The following is a 19,076-nucleotide window of genomic DNA, read 5'->3' on the forward strand; positions in this document are numbered from 1 at the left end:
TAAATATTTACCTGACTAACTAAATATTTAATTTGGATCTAAATATTTACCTGACTAACTAAATATTTAATTTGAAAACTATATGTAAAGTAAGTATGTAGTTTGTGACTTAAATGTTTAGGATAATAATATTTATAAATGTATGAGCACCATGGTGAAAATATGGCTAAAGAATGAAAACTCACATGACTTTATAAAGAGCACCCCATAAATAAGTGCGATCCCCCACTGGGATAATTAGTGCTTTAACTAATGAGTAGCTTCTAATTTTTTAAGGTTTCTTAGTTTTTTATATTATTTTAAAGACAGAATGAGGAAAAAGGAGTTTTCAGTGTTTGAATTGTCTGGGGGATTTGAGAGAGAGAGGAGGAAAAACTGAACTAATGAACTCTTCTGTTTCCTGGAAGTGAGTCAAGAAAATCTCTCTTGGGTCTTGAAATGAGAAGGAAGGAATCCAGAGTGACACGGAGGTTATGCAAAACAGAACCAGAAGAAAGGCAGGAAGGCATTTATTTGAACAATTTGGAAGAATTTGTGAGTTTAAGCAGCTCGAAATAATAATCAACCAAAGTACTTTTATGCAAATGTGCTTTTTCTCACTGAGATTAAGTGTCTGTACTTGCATGTAAATCGGATAAAAACTAAATCTGGATCAAACTGAATGTCTAACTGGAGCTGAAATTAGCCTATTTGTCTTGAGATTCCTTGAGAATTGGCGCTTTATAAACAGAAGTGCATTAAATAAAGATGTGAAGCAGATCAACAATGAATACCAAGGAAATATGAAGTCTTAAAGTATGATGGGGGGGAAAAATCCCCACATCAAGCAAGAAGAGGTGCAGAAAATAAAATCAATTCCAGGCCTGGGAATACTGTTTTGATATATGGCATTGCACATATCCACTCGGCCACCGTATGATTTTAAATCATATTTGAATTTTTTTTGTTTTGTTTGGTTTTTTAGGAAAAACCAAGCTACTAAGCTAACCTAGTATATAATAATATAATAAGTAAATAAATAATAAACCAGAGTAATTTAAAGTAGGGAAACGTGGTTCTGATATGACGTCACACTTCCGTGAACTTTGAAAGGGACAACCGACTTGGCAGGCAGTCGCTATGGAGTTACTATGACAACAATAAACAAGCCACAAGCTAGCTTCCCCTTCGTTCATACGTAAAAACAATAAGTACGTCATCTATTACTAGATCACAATTTTTGAGAACTCTACCTACCTTTGTATAACACCAAGATAAATATCAGTGATATTTACCGTAGTAAGTACTGTAGTACTGTCGAGCTAGCAAAATTAGCATAGCTAATGTAGCTTTTATCTCCAAGCTAAGACGGACATGTAGCCTGCGTGTGTTGCTACATGTACCTACTGTGGAAGTCACCAGTACATTGTTATTCGGCTGAAGGGTTCGTAAGTCCTTTACAAATCCGTTGAAACAAAGATTGTATGTGTCTGTGGATTTCAGGCCGTGAAGTTCCTGTAATTTCTAAGAAATGTTATCTTGATGTCAGCTGTGACTGGCTTACCGCATTTCGGAAAACAACATTTGACTCCAGTTTCTGAGGAAGCTGAAACTTTAATTAAATCCTAGGGTTTACAAATCAAGTTGGATCAGTACCAATGTGGGGTTGTGAAGTCGTTAAAGTGATTTACAAGACGTCTGACCTCTCATTGCTTAAGAAAAATTGTAAATCCTTCTTTACTAACCCTGCAAATTTAGAAATGTATAGTCAAAATTAATCTACATTGAAAGCAAAATGAAATCAAAGTGATTTTTTGTCTTTGTGTGAACAAGCAGACTCTGATTCTTCATAATGTTTTTAAACAGATTTTAGTACTTTTTCCAACTGTGAATAAGAAAAAATCTCCCACAGGCACCTCTAAAACATAAGTGTGTCAAACTTACTTTAATTTTCTATATACAAGTTATGGTTATGTGTCAAATAAACTCCTTTCATATTAAATCAAAGATCATTGCTAAATATGTAACTAACTCCTTTCTATGTAAGAATAAGAAATAAGATTTGGATGAATAGCTTCTTGTTTTCTCACTGGTAATATTTACAGCTTTGGTTTTGGTGGACTGGCAAGTCTATGTGACTTTCTGTGGAACAGCTGAAACAGTATATCTGATGCCAAACACATTAGCTCACAACAACTCCAGATATAAAGGGTGAAGCAGCCATTATGGAAGCCGAATTGCTTCAAAGCATTACGTCATCATTTTCTGACAGTTTCACCAGCTAAATGCGACTATGGCCAGTCATTACTCATCATGTAGCGGTTAACCAAAGCAGAATACTTCCCAAAGTGGGATCAAACTCTTCTACAGAAACCCCCGAAAACGTCCCATTGGAGTGTTGTGCGATAGAGTAAAAACATAATCTGATTTATGTGCTTATTAACATCAAAGTAATGCTGAATAATTAACTGTGTTGTGCAACAATGGCTTTGGTTTTGGTTTGGTTTTAAATAACAAATAGTCATAAGCAATTGTTAACTAAATTTGTCAGGGCCTCTGTGTGATTATCAGGAAATATAACCACATACTTTTTAGTCTCAGTTTTTGGTATATAAATGCCTCCATGGCGAGGTTTAATAATAAATAGCAACAGAAGAATAATTACATGCAGCACTGATGTTGTCAAAGAGCAAAAAAAAAAATACAAACTTCTCAACAAAACAGAAATGTATTAATATAAATTCAACTTCCAGTTAAAATACTTTGGTCAACAAACTCATTAAGCTAGAAACACTCAACTAAACTAAGTAAAAACAAAATAATAAAAAAGCTAACAAGTACAAGTGCAGCAGAAAAAAGGAACAAATAACCAATAAAAATGATGCAATTATATCACAATCCAGTTTGAATATAAATGTTTGAAAACCAGGCTTGTCTGAAAGAATTTGGGATGAGGCCAAATTGGCTTTACACTAAAAACAACTGCAATGTGTTAAAAACAACCAGTTTACAATGGTAAGCAGAAACGAGGGTTAAAACATTATTTACTGTTTCAATTCATAATATTCTGAATTGGAAATCAATAACTTATCTTTGGACAAAAGATTGTTTGTATGTGTGTGTGTGTGTGTGTATGTGTATGTGTGTGTGTGTGTGTTGTGTTAGTTGTGAGCACCATGGTGAGCGCAGTGGTAGATAGAATGTGGTCATAAATTACCAAAAATATTTATATACTCACAAGATGGCGAACGAACGGCAGACTTAGTGACGTCACATCCTGAATTAGCGGCTCAAGTTGTCAGCAAAGGAAACTAGCACTACGGCGCTGTTTTAGCAGCCCCTTTAGATCTCACCTGTTCTTTTAAGCAGCATATACACTAATATTAATTGTTTATGAGAACCAGAGGTTTGCTATAACTGGTCAGAAACGGAAAAGGTACGTTGGAAACACACGGAATCAAAAATGGCTACTTTAGCTTTAGCTTTAGCGGCGCATTTAGGTTTTACCAATGGCAGACACAATTTAGCATGTTTTAAAGACTATTTGACTATATTTTATACAATTTAGTGAGAGGAAAGAAAGCAAATAAGAGTAAATGAGAATCCATGATGTCACATGATCACAAATGCAGTGCATTCTGGGATTCAGAGTTTTTCTTTTTTTTACTCGTCTGTTCTCTTTACACAGTGCAGTCCTTCATGATGTTGCGTGGTGTTACTGTTGTAATTTATTATTTCACTGTCTAAGCAGCGTCAGCTGTTTGTGTCTTTGTGCCAACAGTAAATCTAACTGATTACCAGACTCTCAGTGTAAGTCAGCTCCCAAACAGCTGGATTCAGATACTGTTACTGACACCTGGACTGTACATCACTGGATATTTATTATTGTAAGACCTTGCCACTAATCTGCGTAGATAAATTTTGATATAATTATAAACTTTGATGCGACTGTGTTGCAGAGGAACTCTATGAACTCAAACACAAGAGTTGCAAATGATAACCTTATACAGCAGTTCCTGTGTTTCTGAGACCTGAACATGTCATTATACTGACCTTAAGATTCTTATTAAGGACACACATCAGTGCATTTCAATTATTTAGCTGTCTCAGATGCTAAATAATTACATCCATATGCTTTTAAGCTAGCTTCTTAACTAAATCAGTTAACACCTAAACGCTAAAGGTTGATTTATACATTATGATTCAAGTTATGTTATACTCAGGCTAAGCAGAGCAGCAGCCTGTCTGCAGTGTTTTAGGACTCTAAACGCCTTTGTACAGTAAAAAAGAAAACATCCTAAAAATGCAAGGCATTTTATTTTGTGTTGATGCTAATTAAGAAACAAAGAAATAATCAAGACAGTTGTTATTCAGGATCTTTTCCTCTCCAGCTCAGCGGTGCATTTCCTAATATAGATCTGTAAACACACAGAGGTTCTGCCAAGCTGGGAGGACTGAACTTCTTCTTCTTCTGCTCTATATGAGTCTGTCTCTCCAAACAGAGCAAATTACATAATTTAATTATAATAATGAATATTCTTTAGTCATTTGTATATTTTATGTAGAGAAACCTCTCTATAGCAGTTAAACTTGGATTGTTTAATTTACTTAATATTTTCTGCTTAAAAATAATAAATTTCTCCCCCAGCTTGACGTTTTAGTAGATTCCTTATGTAGAACAGCAGTCAGTTAAAAAAGCTGCTGAAATGTTTTGATCTTTGACGTCTTACTGTGAAAAAACAAACTGTGGAAAGTTGGAAAGCAGCATTCATGGATGAATATACATCAGTCTAAACCAGCCTGGGTATAGCTACTGGTGGAATTTAATTTACATTTTTAAGCAAGTTAATTGCAGGATCAGTAATTAATAAATCACTTTTTAATTTAAGACAATATATCAACAAAATAAGCAACATTTTTAATTCAAAAATGCTTTTTGCTTCTACAATGTTGATGTGTGTCAGATATACGGGTGTACCAGAAACGCGCAAATACAAAGATTCCAGCCTGAACCTTTTATAAAGCAATTGTAAAAATTACCTAATGGGTCAACATCTATGTAATTAATTAGTCAAAATTAACGTGTTAAAGTCCCAGCCATAGATATAACAGATGTGTCAAAGACAGGGAAAACAGGTGTGCGACTGAAATCCATTGTCTGGATGGTTAAGTTAAACATTTAGTCTGAAAATCATCGCTAACTGACAGTTAGCCAGTCTACATTTTTCACCATTGTCAGACCTGCTGGCGGACATTTTACCACCCGCCTGCAAAGTGAAGCTCACCAGTCTGGCTTTCATGTTGCTCTTTATCTGCTGGGGTCTCCTGTTGTTGTATAAATGTGGATGAGCTGACACACATGACGTTTTACTTTACTTTAGGGAGCAATTAGAGAAGCACTGGTTGTTTATTTTTGAACAGATCTCACATGACGTTTGGCCATTAGTTTACATCTGACAGGTCTCTGGACACAACCCAAAAATAACACTTTAGTCATGCATTCTCCTTCATACCCAGAAGTTTCACATATTGTTCCAATGATGCAAATAATCTAAAGAAATGAGACATTAACTGTGAGCTAAGTTGTGTAATGTTTTGCACAGGGAGTCAGATAACTGACGATAAAATGATCTGCAGCTCTTTAACAACAGGGCCATCTGTCCTGTGAGAGATTAGCTCCTTAATGCATGTTTTTATTCCTGAATATTGTTGTCACTGCTGGGAAATCTAACTCTTACCGCCACCCTTCACTGTTCGTGTTAAAAGGAAATGTAAAACCTCGTGAACGCTGAGATGACAGCAATCCCTGACCTCTGTCTGACCGCCTTTTAAATTTTTTAAATTAAATCTCCTGTTTAATTTCCCCGAGATATTAAAGTCTCTGCTGCTCCACCAAATCTGCTGCCCTGACCTGATATTCTGTTTTTTGTGTATTATTTTAGCTTTATTAGATTCCCTCTGATTTTAAAGAGATTTGAGGAAAGCTGCCCCTAATCTGAGATGAAACGCTTCCTGTTTCAACAAGTGAGCCGCACTGCTTGAGAACATTTTTCCTGCAAACAGAAAGCTCTCTGCTGCGCTAAACTCCATGTCACAAGAGACTGGTATGCAAATATTTATTGGTAAAAGTGCATCGCTTGCGCATTGCAGCCTTTCAGACGAAAAACGGTGTGGGCAAAATGAGGAGTCATGTTTCCTCCATTAAAAACTGTGATTAGAGGTAAATAGACTTAATATTTGCTGGTTTTTAAATTTTGTTATTGAAGGAAACAGAAAAAAAACATGAAATATATCAGAATAAATACTGACTGTAAAGAATCAGTCACTTCTAAGGCCACAGGTGTGTAAATCAGAGTCAGACTCAGCTTTATTGGCCAGGATTGTGTTCACAACCAAAACTATTAATTTATTTTTAAATACATTAGAGCAGGGGTGTCCAAAGTGTGGCCGGGGCCCAATAAGGGCCCCTGAAAAGAATTTGGTTCAAAGGCCACAATCATTTCAAGTCAAGACGGATAAAAATTTGTCAAACAAAACTGCTGCCCCAAATTTATTTGAAATTGACTGGTTTTATTTTAAGAAGGCAACAGTCTGAAGCCCATTTTATGGTTTGGATAACTGAAAAAAAAGAGTAAAAAAATCACAAACTAATTTTTGCATTTTTAGCCAGGAAAACAGTTTGGACACCACTGCTTTAGTGGGAATAAAATAAGGATATATTTGCAGCCATTTAAAAGAAAAATAAAGGAAGAATGACAGTTGTGACAGCACAAAAAATGTTTTTTGATGTCGATCTGAAGGTTAAAGTCTGAACAGTTTGTGTCCAGGATGTGTGGGGTCTGCAGAGGAGTTCAAGGTGTTATGTGATTTTAAACCGTTTGGATTGAGAACAAAATATGATTTAAGTTCATATATCTGTGAAAGAATCACGCACAAATACAATGGACGATATAATGTATTTAACTTTATCATTAATTCTGTTTTAATGCAACAACTTAGAACTTAAATGTTTATTTGTAACCTGGGAGATACAGAAATTTCACAAGCTGTGAAAATTAGTTAAATTTATTGAGTACCATTTTTGTATTCACTGAATTTCAGTGCAGCTCAGAGAAAAAGGGAAGCGACTGTAATTTTGTCACAGAATGGCTCATCAAATTCAGAGAAAACCAGTGAGGAAGATGTTTTAAAATTTGTTACATAACTTATTACAAATATCCTAAAAGTGGAGTTTTTTATGAAGGGGCATTACAAACTCAAAATTGAAAAATAATAGTTCCTATTAAAAAAAAACATGAAAATCTGTTATTTTAGCTTGGATACACCATGAAATGGTGAAGAAATCATTTTCAAATGCGTATGTGTCCGACCATTTAACGGTTAAGCTAGCAGATGACAAGAATCTAATCAAACATAAAACAAAAACAGTTAAATTCAGACAATGGAGGTTTAGATTTGATTTTTTTCATTAGCCTGAAGAACAAACCCTCTCAGTTTTTCATTAATTACCGTCTTCCTCATTGTGAGTCACGGTGCTTGGCCTGCGAACGCCGTCGTATCATTTCCCTTCTGAATTTCGGAGATTCATCCTTTCTGAGAAAATACGGCTGCTGCTGCCTTCTGGATGCTATCAGGATCTACTTGACCTGGTCTTCTCCATTAGTTTCAGCATAATAGCAACACTATAGTTTACTAAAACAAAATGTTTTGGAGTGAAACCAGACTTCCTTCTGGATTTCCCACAGGAACTTTGACCGTAAAGTAGCAGCAGACCAAATGTCCTGATTGTTTCTGACCGGAATGGAGGAGATTGATGACTTTGACATATTTGGATTTTAGAATAACACAAGGGTCAAACGTAAATATATGGTTGATTGTCTCAGAGGCATAGAGGGTCATAATTACATGGTTTTGAAGGTTGTTGGATGTCAGATAACTTAACCAGGATGAGGCCTGTTGACTTCTCATTATGATGGACTGCAGCTGCTGGAGTTTCTTTGCCAACATAAAGAGACTTGATGGTATTTGATTGGAGTTGCTGGATAAAACAATGGGAAAATCAAAGAGAAGTGTAGATTTACACAAGTTTGGAAAGTCTTTAGGGTTTTTTCTAAGCAACCAAACAGCATCAGCACAAACAATTACTCATCTGTACAAGTTATTCAGATGTGTCACAACTTTACTGTCTGGAAGACGACCCAAACAATGAAACTCATTTGGATGTTCAGAAACAACCTGAAAACTGGGACTTCCAAGCTAAAAACCTGGTGTAGCGGCATGTGTGGGTAAGAAAAATGTCTTCAGCAAAAATGTTTTTTGTGCTCAGAAAAGAAAAATAATCAGCTGCTGAGCTGTTTGGCCTCAACAAATTAACAAATTAACACTTATTGAGAAGGCGAACTTCATCAGATGACTCGAACCAGAAGACCGGAGCAATTTGGCAGTTTTAAAAACCTCCCAACATTCGAAGGGCACTGCGTCGTTACCTAGCAACCACAGCAGAGTTACCTAGCAACCCAAGCCGAGCTCCAGCTCGTTTAATCACCTGGTTTAAGACGAGCGTTATTGTTGACTTACCATCCAGAAACTACTTGCTGCATGGATCATACAACCAGTGTTTAAACGGATTTGTAATGAACTCATCCTGTGACAAACGCGGTTCTGGTCACTAAATGAGTATCATACAGGTAGGCTACATGTCCGTCTTAGCTAGCAGATAAAAGCTACATTAGCTAAGCTAACTATGCTAGTTCAGCAGAAAGTACTACAATAAATATCACTAGTATTATACAGAGGTGAGTAGAGTACTCAAAAGTTGGGGGCGAGTAACAATTGTAATGTGCTTCTATTGGTTATAAGCAGATTTGGGTAGCAACTAGTTACATTTACTCAGTTACATTTACTTGAGTAGCTTTTTGGGAAGAAAAGTACTTTTAGGGGTATTTTTACTACGCTGTACTTTTCACGTTTACTTGAGTAATTTCATTATGAAGTATCTCTACTCTTATTTGAGTAAAATTTCTGGATTATTTACCCACTGAATGAAAAAACAAACACATTTTACTAAAAATTCACCAAACACAGACACACACATTTTATTTTGCCTGATTTTGTTATTTTTTGTTTCTTATATGAATTATTATCATTTTGGTTCTTAAAATAACAAAATTTCCTTTTAATTTTATATTTCGGTCCTTCTGATGTAATTTTTAAGCATTAAATGATTGATAATTTGACCAGTTACTCAGTACTAGAGTAGACTTTTTACCAAATACTTTCATACTCTTACTTGAGTAATTCCCTGGACGACTACTTTTTACTTTCCCTTGAGTAAAGATATGTTGATGTAGTTCTACTCTCACTTGAGTGTAATTTTTGGCTACTCTACCACCTCTGGTTATCAGTTAGATAGGAACGAGGTCAGAGCTAGTTATAAGATTGTGGCTTGTTTGTTGTTGTTATAGCAGCTCCATAGCCCATGCCTACCAAGATGGCTGTCGGCTACAAAGTTCCCAGAAGAGTGACGTCACATGAGAACTATGTAAAGCAACATGTGTGATTTAAAAAAAAGCTTCTTGAAGATGTAAAAGTGACACTTAACAGTTTTAATAATGGCCCAAGCTGACACTGGAACTGTTTTAATTGCTTTTGGTTTATCCGAGACTCTGAATTACATCATAAAATGCTTTCTCTTCATGTGTTTATTATATATTAACCTCAATGTTCACCTTACATAACTCAACATCATATAAAAATAAAACACAGTCTGTAGATAGTTGTTTCTTTTTTTTATTATTATTATTGTAAGTATTTTGCAGATGCTCCAATCTTTTTGGTTTGTTTTTTTTCTGGTTGTAATTGGTTTATTTTAGGAAAATGCCACCAAAGAGCCGGTCGTTGAGGGAAATGCATGACCTTAGGTGCACCATTGAGGGAGATCCTCCCTGTTGCTGCCTCTTCGTTCTGCTGAAAACGTTCCCATGCATGTGGGCCTCCCAGCGGATGTTAATATATCACCAGTGAGTCTGCAGCCTGACCTTTGACCCCCAGCGGCTTTGTCAGTGGGACAGGCCAGGCAGCTGGGTCAAAGTGAAAATGGATTCCCTGCAGGTGAGTCAAAGCAGGCACTCTCCTCTGCATCCACAAACATTTTCAGGGTTTTTTTGCATCTTGATGGTGAGAAGTTTCTATTTTTGGCAGGAAAAACATCTGAAAGCTTCCAGGTTTTTGCAGAATCTTAAGGAAACAAACATTGTGACCGAGACAGTTCAAACGGCTGGGAGCTGTCTCGCACAGGGCCAAGAGGCTGTCAGAAGCTGGCCACCGTACTTGACAAGAGGTATGAGAGTTTAGGTTGAAGTTTAGTCTCAGGAGAACGTCAGACGAGGCAAAGGACGTGTTGCTATATTTGTAGTTTAAGGGATGGCGCTGTACAGATCCAGGATGGAAACCAGGGTAGAAAAGTTTAAAACACACATTTTAAACTGTACCATTTAGTTTTATTTTGTAGTGACTTTTTATCCGTCAGTTAGTTTTAATTAGATTTTAGAGCGTCTTTGCTTGTTTTTATTAGTTTTTACTAGCAGAGTTTGGTAGCAACTAGTTACATTTACTCAGTAAAATTTACTTGAATTACTTTTTTGAAAAAAAAATTCTTTTAGGAGAATTTTTACTAGGCTGTTCTTTTTATTTTTACTTGAGTAATTTTAGTATGAAGTATCTCTACTCTTATTTGAGTAAAATTTCTGGATTATTTACCCACTGAATGAAAAACAAACATGTTTTAATTCACCAGACACAGACACACCTGCAGTTTTTGTTAAAGTTTTATAAGTTTTTTATAGAAAGAAACTGATTTGGAAACATGTTTCTTTTGCCTGATTTTGTTATTAATATAAATTATTTTCATTTTGTTCTTTAAAATACCAAAATTTCCATTTGACTTTATATTTTGGTCCGTCTGATGATATAATTTTTAAATATCAAAGGATTGATAATTTGATTAGTTACTCAGTACTTGAATAGACTTTGTACCAAATATATTTTTACTCTTACTTGAGTAACTTCTTGGTCATCTACTTTTTACTTTTACTTAATATCTTAATATGTTGAACTAGTGCTGCTGCTCTTACTTTAATACAGTTTCTGGGTATTCTGCCCTCCTCTGATTAGTTAAATATTGTTTAGTTTTTATTAGTTGTGTTAGTAGTTTCATATTTTTCATACTTTGTTTCATTATAAGTGCAGAACTTTTAAAAAGTCATAGTGCTATGATTACGTATATAACGATTGGGTAATGAATGCTCAACAGAAAACATCATTTTAAAAAAAAAGTATTATGTTGAACAACCAGCTGATTGGCGTTTGCTGTCGCCATTTTGCGGATTAGCATTAGCGATTAGCGCCGCCAGGAAGATTATGAACTCCCGTAATTTGTCGACAGCTGACGTAAACTCTTCACATCAGTTCGAACGGCTAATAAATATATTCATAAACACGAAAACGAAGGATATTACAGCTATGATTTCGGTCTGTTTTAGTTAGTTTTATAAACGCTCATATGGTTCCAGTTAGCTATCGTTTTTCTCCGTTAATTATCGTTTTTATTTATTTCCAGTAACGGAAACGTCTTCTCGGTTTTCGTTATGTGGTTAGTTTTAGCTAAAGTAAGTTTGACGGAGATCTGAGGCTTTAACTGGTTAGAGTGAACAAAGACGTCCTAAACATGGCGGCGCTGAGTTTTGTTTTCCTGATGGGAAGCAGGTAGGACTTCTTCTACTCTGTCCTTTCCTTTGTGTACTTCGGGAAGTCTTCCAGCTGTTTTAGAAACATCACAAACACACACTGGAAACTATTTAAACTATTTTGTATTGAGGAAGCTTTTTACGCCGAGCTGATTAATGTCTGTTTGGTGAGTGAGTCGTCCCGCAAAGCCTGGGATATTCTCCACTTTTGGTCAATAAAAGGAAAGAAAATCGGCTCCTGATAAGTTAACGATTACAAGGAAATTATGTTTTTATGAGGATATATAAAAAATGCACCTGAAGTAGTCACTTTGAGACATGCTGAGGTAAGCGCTATAAAAAGTTAATGAGAATCTGATGATTTGACAAGTTTTTGTTTGTAAAATGAGCAACAAATGTGTGGAAAAATGAAAAATATGTTCATATTTCATATGAACAAATAAAAAAAACTCAACAAAATCATATTTGAGGTTAGATTTTACTGCACATTTCAAAGCTGAAACTTTTTACTGCTCCTGCAGCTCTTTGTCGTCTCGTTTCTGCTGATGGTTTTGTTTTTGGTTGTGATTTTCAGGACCGGTTCTGGACACCAGGTCCCGGTACGAAGGGGACGGGGTCCGTTACAAGGCCAAGCTGATCGGCATGGACCCGGTGCCGGACTCACAGGGAGAGAAGATGCTGCTGGACTCCATGATGAAACTGAAGGTAATCTGTTAAAAGCACGTAAATTAATCTGTTATTTCTCTCACACTTCATTTAAACAACAGAAAATAACATTGAAAAAGTAGATGAATAAAACTGGTATCAGCTGGACCTGGAATTAGTATTTTTTATTTTACTTTGTGCTATAAAAGTGGTTTTAATAGGAAGTTATGAAATGTTGAGTCAGCTGCTTTGTGACTTTTGGTCCGTCCTAACAGCTGCCGCCCTCCTTCAGTCAATTAGAGCTTTCTGAGTCTAGGGGGCGCTAGTGAGAAACAAACATGTCACCTCTGTTTTATGCCGATTTGTCTTGGAAATGAACAATGGAGTGTTTTGTTCTCAGTCCTTAAAATATAATATAATATAATTAATATAATATTAATATATTTACATATTAAATAATATGTAAATATAATATTTTATAGTATTTATAGAATGTAATATTTTATAAATTACATAATACAAAATATAATTTATGTGATATGAATATGTTATTATATATAATATAATATAATATAATATACATATATAGTTTTACATGCATTTATTTAATGTGGTTCTGTGTGATGAAAAGCTGCACCATTATAAACAGGGGAACAAAACAATAGGAAAATTAAACTGTTTAGGAAGCCAGAACTGAAACGATTTTAGGCTAAATAATGTAGAAATAAACACACAAAACATAAAAAATATAAAGTCACACAAAATAATAGATAGAATCCTAAATAACCTAATTAGACAGTTTATCAGCAGAAATCTATATTTTTGGGGGTTGTTGCACTTTTAGTGAATTTAGGAGAATGAAATATTTCATTAAATCATCAAAAATGATATTAAATTATATCTATACAGTTGAAAAGACCAGTACAAGCATTTCATTTGCTCAAACATTAACGTGTTCAATAACACAAAGCCTTCACATCATGACTCTGCTATGCTTTCCTGTATTTCTGATCAGTTTTCCTGTGTGATTATTTTCCTGTTTGAAGGGATTTGAAGTTTCAGCGAGGAAACAGGGTCAACACAAAATGAGGATCTGGCTGAAAATTTCCTCCAGTGGCTTAAAGATTTTGGATGAGCGGACCGGGGTGAGTCAGCCAGTTCAGCAGCTACGTAACAACATGTTCCGCTTTTCCTCCTCACAGTTTGATCAAAAGTTCTCACAGGCCATTTGGACCGATATTGATATCCGATATTAATATCACTGTTATGGCTGATAACCGATATTTACCGATATTATGTATATCTCACTACAGTTTTGACACGTTTGGGGGAAAAAACCTGACAAGAAACAGATAAAATAAATATCAGTTGTATGTGTTGAACCAGTTTTATTTATCAACATGTCAAAAAATGACTAATGTCAGCCAATAATATATGGTCCCGATAATATTGTGCATTCCTTTAAAATTGTACAAATTTATTCTCAGTTATGAAAACAGAATTTTGGGTCACTTTCTTTCAAAATGTTTGCTACATTTAGCTGTTTAATAAATTAAATAAAAGCTGAGTAGAGCAAAGTCAGAATTTCAGTAAGAGTATCTGGATAAACTTATGGCTTCAGACCAACAATAAGTGATCAAGTAAAGAGATGGAAACCAAGCATTTGACCTGCACTGCAAAAACACAAACGTAGCTTTGGTCTCGCTTCTAGTGCAACTATCTGAGTATGCTTGAAATGAGAGAAAACTAACTTAAAGTAACTTTACAAGTAATTTTCCAATAAGAGAAATAATCTGCCACTTTTTCACCAGTACTAAATAATTATTTTCTTAAAACAAGTTCATTTTTATTGTTGTACTTGTAAGTTAGTTTTCTCTTACTTTCTCTAGAACCCAGACCAAACTTGCTTGGTAAGGTTTTGTACTTTTGCAGTGCAGCTAAAGTTTAACCAGCGACCCGTCTTATCAGCTCTGATGTTTTCTTGTATAAACTGGAACTTCCTGGTCACTGTAAGTAGTTTTGGAGCCGAACTTGTTTCTGATGTTCTGTCTTTGTTTTGTTCTCAGATTGTTCTTCATGACCACGACAGATCCAGGATCAGCTCTGTGACTAAAGACAAGTCGGACCCCCGAGCGCTGGCCTACATCTACAGACACGAAGACGCGTACATCCTGTTCTACATCAAGGCGGGACACCAGGTGACGCCTCGCAGCCCTGCAGAGGATCATGTGACCAAGTCTCATCGCTCTGGAAGATTTACACACTTTGCCACAAAACCATGATGTCGTTTGAAGGAGCATAAGCAATAAGATCATATGAAATAGTTTCACTCGTTTAAATATTTTAATTGACAATTCCAGTGTCTGTAGTTGATTATAACTAATAGCATTTTAATTGACAAAATAAGTAACATTTTCAATTCAAAGACCTCTTTTTGCTGCTAAATTATTGAATAAATAGATATAATATAACATAATATATTTGAATTAATTATATTTAGTGATTGACTTCTTTCAGTTTTGTAATTGAATTTATTGCAAGATCTGTAATTAATTCAATTTTAAACAAAAACTTAATATCAACAAAAAAGCACAATTCCAATTCAAAGACCAATTTCTGCTAATTCTTTTTAAATAAATAGACATATAAAGTCAACAACAAAGATATTTATTATTGTTAATCTTTTATTTACCAATTAGAGCTCCGGCTCCAGTTTTACGCTGAGTTCTTGCAAATTATCCTTGATTTTCGTACTTGAACCATATCATTTATCATGTATTATATTATCTATTTGAAATAATTATATGGGACATAATTACTTTTTTAATTGGGTTAATTGCAGGGTGTGTAACTAATTAATAAAATTTAAAACAAAAACTGTGTATCTACAAAAAGAAATCGGTTAAAAGACGAAGTAGGCTTAGAATAATCGGAATAATCGGAATGGGGTCGTGAAAAGGTCAGAATGAGTCGCATGTGGGGAAAAGAAGAGATCTTGTTTTGGGTTGTGATTTTATCTACTTTATCGGTTGCAGGCGGATCCAATAATTTTGGACATCATGGAGGTTTGTCGGTGTGTGGAGCAACAGGAGGCTCCTCAGCAACACCAGCCTACGGCAAGCCAAGTCAGACATAATACAGTTTACATCCGTTATCAGTCTGTTTCTGGTTGTTCGCTTATTACCGGGATCTCTTTGTTGTTTTCAGAATATTTCTTTAGTGACTCTGACTGACAGTCTGGCTTCTCCAGAGACGGTAAATAAGCGTTTTCAGAATTATAGTAAATGATTAATCTACCGATTAGTAGAGCCTTTTTGTATACAATATTAGAAATATATTAAAAGATTCAAATGGCAATTAATTCAATTACTTTTTAAAAATAAAAGCATAAAAATGTTATTTCCAGAAATGCAAGGACAGCATTCCTTTAGCGAACGCTGATTATTTGTAGCAAAGGATGAAACTGCAGCCGAAAAACACCGTCTACTAATATGTTGATTAATAAAAAGTTTTGTTTTAGTTTGTTTTATGGAAACCAGGTAAAGCTAAAAATGACAATTAAGGATTTCTGGTTATATTTAAAGATAAAGAAGATTTTTCATCTTAAATGCAAAACGTACATGTTTTTGTACAGTTTTGGTTTAATTACTGCTGTATGTTGCAAATGGCATTTATTTGAGTCTATTCTACAGTTGATGATTAATCGATTACTAAATTAGTTGTCGACTATTTCAACAATCGATTAATCGTGATTGATTCGATTAATCGCTTCAGCCTCTTTTGTTTCAGGGAGCAGCTCTGGAGAATGTGTTTAGTCCTCCACCTCAATCATCATCAGGACCAATAAAGCAGGTGCATAAAACACAAGACACATGATGTGACGTTCAGGGAATCGGCAACAGCAGCAAAAAAAAAAGATTTTTTTTTGCTGCTTTTACACTTTACAAAAAGTGTAACTTTTTGTTAAAAGTTACACTTTTAACAAAAACAAAAAAAATTATTATGATTTTTTTCTGGGTTTTAGATTTTTTGCATAAATAAAAAATCTCTGAACTGAGAAACCATCAGCTAACTGTTTGTCAGAGTAACATATGTGCAGTGAGAATAGATCACATCCTGCCTCATATTAAATAAAACAAACTGTTTTTTCTTGTTTTTCTGTCAGCAGACGTCTTCCAGTAATGAACTGTTGGAGATATTTTCTCCGCCCCTGACAGATCCTCTGCCTCCCAACAACATCCCACCTGTCAGCCAGCCAGGTGAGTCAGAACCCAGGGTGTCCAACCTGTGGCCCAGGGGCCTTTTGTAGCCCTTGGAACAATTTTGTGTGGCCCCCACCTGCAGTTGAATAATGGTACAAATTTGGCCCTCAAGTGTAAACTTTAGTTTTTTAGGATGGGAATTTCAGTTACACATTTAATTGAAATTTTCTTTAACAGAAAGTGTTAGGCACACAGTATTTTCATGTTGTATTTTAATTTCATGGCAAGTAAATTAAAAATTTTGACTCAAAAGAAAAACTAGAGCACATCAATAAAAATGGTTAATAGATGAAAGTTCTTATTTTGTTGCTGATTAAAACATTTTCTAGATCAAATAAGGTGAATTCCAAAATTAACCAAAAGGTTCGGAAACTGTCACCTTTTTATGAAGACAAAAATATATATACAAAAAAATAGCCACTTTGTTTCATTAAAATAAAGTCTGATTTTTTTTCAGTGCCCTTTTCCTGAGTACTGAGCCCATTAAAAAAAAAAAATAATTTTGTGTTTTCAGTTGGAGAAACAAAATGGCCCCAGAGTCGTTTCCACTTTGGGATTCTGGTGTAAAAAGTTTAGAAAAAATCTGCCTTGACCTGTTTATGTAAAGGTAGCAGAGACTCATGCTGCAGGCATGAGGTGTAAAAATGTTTTAATTTTATGTGTCTGTGTGTTAAAGTCGACATCTTATGGTCGGTGGAGACTATGGATTAAAAACCACTGAAGTCGACCCAACAGAACAGCAGGACGGATGGGATGTCGTCCTTTAACGTGAGGCGATTATTCGCCAAAGAGAAGAAACGCAGCAGCGGTTTTATTTAACCAAGACCTGGCAGAGCATAAAACAAAGTCCAGGGAGATGACATAAAGCTGCACAAAGAAACCCAGGAGTTTACAAACCAGTCAAGAACAAAAATGTTTTTAGAAAACCTGAAGACATTTCTGAGGATTCAAATCACTCAGATTTGATCTGTTTGACATTCTGTAAGATTAATAAACACAAGCTGTTGCTACTTCTCTGTTAATGACAAAAAACCTTTAAACTGACAAAAGTAATGATAAATAAAAATTTACTGAAAATGAACCAATGAAAATCAGACATTGTTTTTAAATGTGGTTCAACAGAATCATTGCAAAAAGGAAACGGGACAAAAATATCGGCCTGCTAAGCTGAAGTTTGTCCTGTAATTAGCTTTGTGCAGCGAGTGCGGAAAGTATTCAGACCCTTTAAACTTTCACTCTTTGTTTCACTGCAGCCGTTTGCTGCAGTGAAACAAAGTTAAGATTATTTCCCAACTTTATTAAGAATGTACGCTCAGCACCCCATCTTGACAGAAAATACCTGAAATGTAGAAATTTTAGCAAATGTATTAAAAAAGAAAAACTGAAATATCACATGGGGATGAAATGGCTCTATGTAGATGATACGGCGTTCAAAAGTCATGGTTAATGTAATTTTGGTTAATTTAATTTTCTGTGGCATCAATAAAGCATTTTTGAAATTGTATTTGAGCTACTTATGACCAGAGTTGGTGAGATTAGCCTCAAGCTAATGTTTATGTATGTAACGTTGAAAACAGTGAACTTTGACATGAGGAATAAGTGACATCTTCTTAATAATGAGTAAATTAATTAAATCTAAACAAAAATCACAGCTTCAGTCAGACGTAAATTAACAATTTGTAATAAAATGTCCTGGTAATTTAATCTGCCTTTCCATCCATTTCACTGCTTGATTCATCTATTCCAATAATCCCAGTGGAAGGGCTTTGTGGTGGTCTTTCACTGAACTTAATCTGAAATGGTTTAGTTTGAGCATCACTTCCCTAAATTATATTGAGTTTTACCACATTGTATCAAACAGCAGCAATAAGGAAGTGCCATCAGATGATGATGATGAAGAAGTGAGAAATGTGGCTCTGACTAACTGCGTTTCCAATAACCTGAAACTTTTGGTTTAAGAAGCGGAGAATGATAAACGTCTGATTTTACATTTTTCTCTCAAATTTCCAGTTTAAAACACTTTTTTAATCCCAAAGGGAAATTAAATGTTAAAACGTGTCATTTCTTTGAAACTGTTGTATCAAAGATGACTGCTTAATCAGTAATGCCTGTCCTCCTGTCTGTCTGGGGTCTCCATGGCAACGCACTGTAGCACAGCAACAGCACCTTCCGGAACATTCCGAACATTAACAGCAGCCATTTACTATCACTTCTGATGGTTTGTCTCTTTAAACTAGCAGTACAGGAGCTGCTGTGAAATATCTTTGTCTGAACGTCGTCCCTTTGTGTTTTGAAAGCGTAAAATGCAGAGATGTATTGTTATTATTAGCTTGTTATGCTAGTTGTAGGTAGCGTCACACAAGAGGTGAACCTGGAGTAAGAATGCACCGAGTTCAAGTTTGACAAATTCACAAATTCAATTTCAGAAAAGCTCTGTTGATCTTAC

At 35.1% G+C, this 19,076-nt stretch overlaps 1 protein-coding gene across 4 annotated transcripts in view; it reads left to right on the top strand.

Annotated features, from left to right (window-relative positions):
- The window catches only part of LOC103153757 (vegetative cell wall protein gp1-like), a 32,144-nt gene that overhangs the window by 4,164 nt on the left and 8,904 nt on the right, over positions 1-19,076 (top strand). Inside the window, exons 1-8 of one of the 4 annotated variants that reach the window (XM_016662162.1) lie at positions 3,262-3,415; positions 3,761-3,866; positions 9,852-10,089; positions 10,180-10,318; positions 12,298-12,428; positions 13,415-13,513; positions 14,435-14,566; positions 15,404-15,493. In XM_016662162.1, the coding sequence (XP_016517648.1) occupies positions 10,075-10,089; positions 10,180-10,318; positions 12,298-12,428; positions 13,415-13,513; positions 14,435-14,566; positions 15,404-15,493 (606 nt within the window). In that variant the 5' untranslated portion in view covers positions 3,262-3,415; positions 3,761-3,866; positions 9,852-10,074. Of the gene's footprint in view, positions 1-3,261; positions 3,416-3,760; positions 3,867-9,851; positions 10,090-10,179; positions 10,319-11,212; positions 11,743-11,768; positions 12,050-12,297; positions 12,429-13,414; positions 13,514-14,434; positions 14,567-15,403; positions 15,494-19,076 lie in introns of those variants that run through there. The other 3 variants (XM_016662163.1, XM_016662164.1, XM_016662165.1) reach the window with 3 other exon arrangements.

Source organism: Poecilia formosa, unplaced genomic scaffold (assembly GCF_000485575.1).
Source record: "Poecilia formosa unplaced genomic scaffold, Poecilia_formosa-5.1.2 Scaffold361, whole genome shotgun sequence".
NCBI classification, from domain to species: Eukaryota; Metazoa; Chordata; class Actinopteri; order Cyprinodontiformes; family Poeciliidae; genus Poecilia; species Poecilia formosa.